The 7,859-nt window shown below is 34.8% G+C and overlaps 1 protein-coding gene across 1 annotated transcript in view; it reads right to left on the reverse strand.

Annotated features, from left to right (window-relative positions):
- The window catches only part of LOC107692273 (NMDA receptor synaptonuclear signaling and neuronal migration factor-like), a 37,607-nt gene that overhangs the window by 4,475 nt on the left and 25,273 nt on the right, over positions 1 to 7,859 (reverse strand). The window contains exons 8-13 of the mRNA XM_016491232.1: positions 5,904 to 6,031; positions 5,455 to 5,538; positions 4,977 to 5,010; positions 2,197 to 2,267; positions 1,819 to 1,898; positions 1,609 to 1,711 (exon numbers count right to left, since the gene is read on the reverse strand). Coding sequence (XP_016346718.1) covers positions 1,609 to 1,711; positions 1,819 to 1,898; positions 2,197 to 2,267; positions 4,977 to 5,010; positions 5,455 to 5,538; positions 5,904 to 6,031 — 500 coding nt within the window. The remainder of the gene's footprint in view (positions 1 to 1,608; positions 1,712 to 1,818; positions 1,899 to 2,196; positions 2,268 to 4,976; positions 5,011 to 5,454; positions 5,539 to 5,903; positions 6,032 to 7,859) is intronic.

Genomic DNA, 7,859 nt, shown 5'->3' on the forward strand with positions numbered 1-7,859 from the left:
AACTGGTTTTCTTTAAAATACAAATCTTTGTAATCCCAGCCTATCTGTAATCAGAAGCACATTTATAACTGGAATATAATTTAATTTCATTCACATGTGTTTCATAAACACAATCCTTTCTGGATTACAATCCGCCATCAAAATGATACATTTAATTATTCCAGCTGCTGTGAGAAAGGGCTATGAACGCTCGGCCACCTGCAGGATCCTCACATGCGATAGTCTAGTAGCCGGGACAACTTCTTTATGTTTACAGACGTGACGTAATGACGCAGTGCCATGCTCGAATTTCCCGCGAAAACCTACCCGTACCACTCAAATTAGAAAACATTATTATAAGCTAACCGTTGTGAATCGGGCTAAAGTAAGGCGATAGTTTTGAACACTTGCTGGTTATGTACTTGCTCAAATATTGATTTCGGATCATTTTTAACCAAAAAAAGTTACGGACTGCAGCTTTAAAATAACTGTTTTTGATTTTTAATGTTTTTAAAAATGTAATTAATTCCTGTTATGATAAAGCTGAATTTTCAGCATCACTACTCCAGTCTTCAGTGTCATTCTAATATGCTGATTTGGTGCTCAAGAAACATTTCTTATTTACTGTCAGTGTTATTTTAGAATCATTGCTATACTATTATAGTTTTTATTATTTTTTGAATTAGTTCTCTCAGTTCAAGTTTTAATAATTTTGCTGTGTTTTTATTAGTTTTTTTTTAAATATGTCTATACAGTTCTTATTCATTTTTATTTAAGTTTTAGTTATTTCAGTACTTAAACTAAAAGAAACGCAAAGTTATGCCTTGGCAACTCGCTTAAATATGTTTTTTTATATATAAATACTAAAATAAATAATTATAATATGATGATTTGTTGCTCAAAAACATTTCTAATGATTATCTGCTATTTTAGTATTATTTTAGTTTTTATTAATATTTTGAATTCGTTTATTTATTTCAGTTAACATTTATTTTAAGTAACAATTTTTTTTAATGGTTTTAGTTCTAGTTTTAGTTAACAGTAGAAACCCTGATTATTATCAACTGTTTTGCTGCTTAATATTTGTGTGTAAATTGTGATACAATTTTTGAAGTATTGTTTTATTTGAAATAGAAATCTTTTGCAATATTACAAAAATCTTCAGTAATTTTTGACCAACTTTTGAACAATCGCCAAAGTCAAAGTTGGGTTTATTCATTACATTAAAGAAGATAATGTGAAGTATTTCCAGAAACTAAAGTGTACTTAACAGGAAATAGTTAGAACACTTTCACAAATTGCTATGAATAGATGGTTACAGAGCACTGATGCATAAACACAGATCTATGAAAGCTCGAGATCTATGAAAGATTCAGTACTGGAGAGGAAAGGGTTATTTTAAGTTACATAACCAGGGGGAAAATGCTGTCAGGCATGATGGTGATAGACAAGAGAGGTGTTATATAGAAAAATGGAGAGATGGAGCTGGTGCATGTCTGTGTCGAAAGAGATGAGAGCTGAACATGGCCACAGCAGGCCCCAAAGGGACCATTTCTAAATATAATGCAGAAACTCAAGATACAAGCATGCATAAATACTGTGGACTTGCTGCTTCAGAACTTGAAATACCTTCTCTCCATTCGGATTGCCCAGGACGTAGCAACCCATAATGTGGATCAGGTTCGGCTCTGGATTCACTTTACTCATAAACCGGCTCAGACGTTTCCAAAACCTGCGTGTACACCACAAACACATGAGCGAATCGCTCAGACAATAGTTCTCTTTTTATTAAACACTAAAGGATTATCAAGACAAGGCTTTTCTATGGATCTTACTCACTGGCTCATGTCTTCCTCTTTCTCGACCTTGGCAAAAGTGGCCACTTTATTCTTCAGCAGGTACAGGTGCCCCGGGCCGCCCTGAGACAGAAAATTACACATTTGAAACCTTACATAACATCAAACTCAACGAAACAGAAGACCAGTAGCACTGCCCTCTGATCTCAGAGAGAGAGAGAGAGAGAGAGAGAGAGAGAGAGAGAGAGCTGTGAATTCTTATCCATCTGAACACACAACCATTACGCAACATCAAACACAAATAATCAAACTGAGACAGCAGTGAAGTATTATTCCTACAGACACTGCTGATTCGCTCTGGTGCACTTACAGTCTCATTTCTTGTAATTCTGTGTATTTGTTGGCTTTGTTCTTCTCTCACCTGACAGAAGATCAGCATGCGCCAGATCTTACAGCCCCTCCTGTAGGCTGTCAATCTCTTCTCAATCTCCTCTGCACACAAAACAAACACACTGCTAGTCACATTGAGTGCCATTACATGCATGATCAAAACCTATTTGCCTATTACCCTAATTTTACTTTACATGAAAGGGTCTATAATCACGCTTCTGACAGCTTATTCAATATGTAACTGAAGAAGAAAATTAGGTAATTTCCAAAACTCATACAACACCATAATCTTATATTGTTGTTTTATTAATTTGCACGTAAACCCTTAAATTAATATTTTTTCCCTAAGGATCACATTTATTATATTATATTATATTACATTATATAGACATGAAGAAAAAACTGATCATTTATAAATCTCGTGTAAGCACCGTTTTCTTTCATTGTTGCTTTTTTGATTTGCATGCAAACCCTATATATATTTATTTATTTTTTGAAGTTAACTTTCATTATATTATACACTTTTCAAGTCCTTTAAATCCTAAATATTAAGTTTCATCATCATTTTATTACATTATATCAGAAGTCAGATGTCACAAAGAGCTTTATGGACAAGTATGTTTATTGTTTACACACACAAGGAATTTGTCTTGGTGACAGGAGCTTCCAGTGCAGAAGAAAGTACAGTCATAGTGCAAACATACATGATAGTGTAGACATACTGTACATAGTAATTACACAGTAGAGATGAAATAACACTAATATAAGAAAAACAGAAAATTAAACAATGCAATATAATACAGAAGTAGAAATATAGAGAAAAAACATATATAAAACATATATAATTGTTTTAATGAATATACGTGTAACATAAGATATGTTATTTACAAGTGTACAGTTTATGTAGTTTACAAATGTACAATTTTCAGATGTATAAATGTGTCAGTTATAATGGACAATGTATAGTTATGAAAGTTTTAATTGTTCGGGCAGAAAAAAATGCTTGGCTGTTTTGGTGGTCGGTGCTTTGTAGCGCCAACAGTTGAAAGAGAGAGTGGGCTGGGTGTGTGGGGTCCAAAGTGATTTTCTTAGCCATTTTCCTCACTCTGGAAGTGTAAAGATCTTGGAGGTTGGGCAGGCGGGAACCAATAATCCTCTCAGCAGTCCTGACTGTTCGATGTAGTCTTTTGATGTCTGATTTGGTAACTGAACCAAACCTGACAGTTATGGATGTACACAGGACGGACTCAATGATGGCCGAGTATAACTGTTTCAACAGCTCCTGTGGCAGGTTGAACTTCCTCAGCTGGCGAAGGAAATACAACCTCTGCTGGGCCTTTTTAGCAATGGAGTCTATGTGAGTGTCCCACTTCAGTTCCTGAGAGATGGTGGTGCCCAGGAACCTGAATGACTCCACTGCTGCCACAGTGCTGTTTATGATGGTGAGTGGGGGGTGAGAATAACCAGGTTCCCCCTGAAGTCCACGATCATCTTCACTGTTTTGAGCGTGTTCAGCTCCAGGTTGCTAAGACTGCACCAGACAGCCAGCTCTTTAACCTCCTGTCTCTAAGCAGACTCGTCTCCGTTGTGTATGAGGCCAATGATGGTAGTGTCATCTGCAAATTTCAGGAGCTTGTGAGAGGGGTCTTTTGCAGTATCGGATACGGAGTATCAGATCGGCGCATCCCTAACAAGATGATTCAATGTTTTTATAATTATACTTGATCTGTAAATAAAGATCAATGGTTTTGCATAAAATGACATTATCTTGCTGGAGTTTAGTGCTATTTCTAAATCATGTTACTGTTAGATCACAACAATGTAGTAGAGAGCACTATGAATAAATTGTACTTCACACGCTTTTAATGGCCTTTCTTGTTCTGTCATATCTATCATATGTTGCTGCCTCATTACTTTTCTATACATTTAAAAGTAATGTCTTTTATTAACATTTTTATTATATTTACTTGCTTTTCATGAATGTGTAACATTTTACCAGATTTAGTCCTACACGTATTCACTCTTAGTTGTTCCCCACAAAAGAATGTTTTTTCACTAAATGTTTAGATTTTATAAAATTATTGTACACTCATGATTTTTCTAGAGTAACTTTTGCTTCCGAATGATCCACTAACCTAGTTTATAATAGTATTTTTGTTATAAATTATAATTATATATTTTTTCATTTGTTATTTTTCTTTAAAATGAAGTTGTCTATATTTAGTAGATTGTGTTTAACACACAAAAGAGTGATGATCAGGTCAGCACACAGCACACAGAAATTGTGCTGGTATCGGATCGGTATCGGTTCTGAAGAAATGGTATCGGTGCATCTGGTGATCCACTGACAGATTGGGGTTGATTGGGCTGGGTCAGCTCTCCGTCGTGCACAAACAAGCATGCACAAACAAAGGTCGTGCACAAACAAATGGACAAACAATCAATATTATTAATTAGCATAACTACCCATTGGCATTTAAAAGGAAGAATGAAGTTCATTTATGAATTTCTGATTCTGTTAGACTCCAAAACACGCTGAATAAAACTTGATCACCACAGATTTTACAGAGTCACTGTTGTAAAACAGTCATATATAGGCACTTCTCTGATCCATTGTAATTTATCAGGAATTCAATTGTTTTTGTGCTTCTCATGCTGGTTAGTGCAAAAACCAATACAAAGCCCACCATCATTCCACAATGAAATAACCAGGCAAGGGGTAAAGTGCTCAAACACACACACAAAAAAAATCACACTGCATCCAGCAAGCACACATCAACAAACAACACACACACACATGAAGCTACATACCCAAAATATCATCAAACGTTGCATGCTCATGATCCTGGAGATAAAAATAATGAAAACAATCAATACAAACACACAGATAAGACTCATTCTGAAGGGAAAATGTGCTTTATATCATGCTTAATGTCTCTAATCTCTAATAAACACTCATTCGGTCCAGATAACATTACTGGCTCCTGCTTTTCTTTGTGCTGTTGAGGACGTGTTGTCATCTGCTATTGTGTTTGCTATCAATTTGGTCATCACTTGTGTGTTTAAACCTCTGGACAGTATTTTGTGAAGTGTCCTCTTGTATCACATCCTATAGAGTGATTTTGGTTCTACTGCACAGGTCAAAGCATTAGCTTTGTGTTTCAAGTTTCTTTTCGGTGAAAATCCACTAACTCTACAAATTTGTTTTATTGTAAATGGCCAAAACGGATATCTGGATGATGTGTTATGTAACACTGTGTGATATAGAGTGAAGACTGGCTTGACTTACATAAAGTATGGGTATAATAGATGTATCGCCCCTTCGAATGATGTTGGGAACATATTCTGCTTTAGGAACTTTAGACGAGATCAGCTAAAGGATACAAAAGTGACAGAAATGTTCACCATTAAGAATTGAATTTTAATTTCTTTTAATTGAATTTAAAATAAATCATAATAAATTAAATTAACATTATAAATTTGATTAAATAAAATTACTTAAGTGACAGAAATAAAAATGGTCACCACTCAGAGTTGAATTTACATTTTGAATTTAATTAAAGTACAAGTAAATTACAGTGAAAATTAAACAAAATTATGTAAAATGATTTATTAAATTAAATTAACATTGTAAATGTAATGTAATTAAATGAAATAAAATTACTTAAAAATTAAACAAAATTAAAATCTGAATTACATTAAGAACAGAAAATAACACATTTAAATTAAGCTGCATACCATAATTTTGGGAGGGATGAAGTCATCCCCCTCACATGCTAGTCTCTCCATCTCTCTCTCCTCCTCCCAGTCCATGTCTTCACATCCGCCCTCCTCTGGAGTACCGCAGGTCGTCTGCAGATCCCCACCTGTGGTACCACACAACACAGCAGAGAGAGACAGTTCAATGATGGACACAGAGATACCCGAAGGAAGACACAGAGAAGAATGGAACAAAGAGGCAAGTGAGGAATGAGAAGAGGAAAGAGTGGTGGAGCGAGAGAAAGGTTGAGATAGAGAGAAAATGGAGCCAAGATAAGACAGACTGACTGTGAATTTGAATACATGGACTGCAGTAATTGAGCTGTTGGCTCTCACTCAGTTTTGCTTCCATGTTAGGAGTCGTAAACTGATAAAAGGAAAGGTTCATCCAAAAATGTTATTCCAAACCTTTATGCTGTTATATATCTTATGTGGAACACGAAGAGATTTTTTTTTAGGAAATCCTACAGAAGGATAGTTAATATTGACCACAACTGTCAAGCTCCTAAAAATGATAAAAACAGAACCCTGCAAAAAGTAGTCCATAAGACTTTATGATCATTCAGTATTGCTTGGAATTGCACAATAAGTCCTGTAGTGTTATTACTGTTAACTAATAAAAACTAACTATTAAAAAATATTTTTTCCCCAATAAATTTTAGGTAAAAAAAAAAAACCTTAAAAGAAAATTACCAACTTTGGTGTTGGTAAAACAGTAAGTTTGTAAATTCAGAAATGAAATCAGAAAACATAAAAATAAAAGCTAATTAAAAAATATCAATAAATATTAAAACAGTATATAAATAATATATAAATAAAACTTTTTGTGAACAAATCAAAATTTTAATTTTAATAAAAATGTTGTGCTCCGCAGGACCTGAAGGTCTTTTTTGGACAAGGAAAAATTATTTCTTAATTTTCCACTAAAAATAACAGATTTTGGGTTCGGAATGACATGAGGGTGACAAAATGATGACAGCATTTTCATTTTTGGGTGAACCATTCCTTTAACGGCTAAAAATGCAGTGTCAATTTGCTGTGAAGGACTCTTCACACCAAGTATGCCTATACCTATATGACACGAAAACTAAAAATCCTGAATCACTTGTTTGACTGCAGTCCATTTACATACATAGCAGTGCAACTAACTAAAGCTACAGTATAAATGTAAAACTGCAATGAGAGACTGTAGTAGTGGTTGTATAAGAGAAAGTAAAGAGGAGAGGAAAAATTCCATTAGAAAATCAGTACACCACAGAAACCAGGCAGCTATAGAGAGAGAAAACAGACAGAGAAAAGCCAACATACAAATATTACAACTGTAAGTCAAATGTTCACAATCATTCATCAGGCTCCCTGAAGACACAGTCAGGTGGCACAAACAAACATGATGACAAAAATAAGTCCAAAGAAAAGCTACACAGAGTTAACATGCTGACACAGAATTCTACAGTGCGCACACTTACTCGCTTACACACACACACACACACATGGGGACTCTCCATAGATGTAATGGTTTTTATACTGTACAAACCGTATATTCGCCATACACCAATCCTACACCTAAACCTACCCCCCACAGGAACCTTTCTGCATTTTTACATTCTCAAAAAAATAAAAAAAACTCCTTCTGTATTATTTATAAGCTTGTTTCCCAACCCGAGTCCCCATGAGTTGGTGTGTATTCAGGTTTAAGTTCCCACCAGTATAGAAAAACCTGTACACACACACACACACACACACAGAGCAGAGGAAGAACGTCACGGCCAGACTGTGTATGTGTGGGATATACAAGTGGTCTGCAAGAAGACTTCTGGTTGTAATGTAATGATTTTATATTTACTAACATTCAAAAGTTTGGGGTCAGTAACTTTTTTGTTTTAATTAAATAAAACTTTTATTCAGCAAGGATGCATTAAATTGATCAAAAGTGAC

Source organism: Sinocyclocheilus anshuiensis, unplaced genomic scaffold (genome assembly GCF_001515605.1).
Source record: "Sinocyclocheilus anshuiensis isolate Anshui unplaced genomic scaffold, SAMN03320099.WGS_v1.1 scaffold478, whole genome shotgun sequence".
NCBI classification, from domain to species: Eukaryota; Metazoa; Chordata; class Actinopteri; order Cypriniformes; family Cyprinidae; genus Sinocyclocheilus; species Sinocyclocheilus anshuiensis.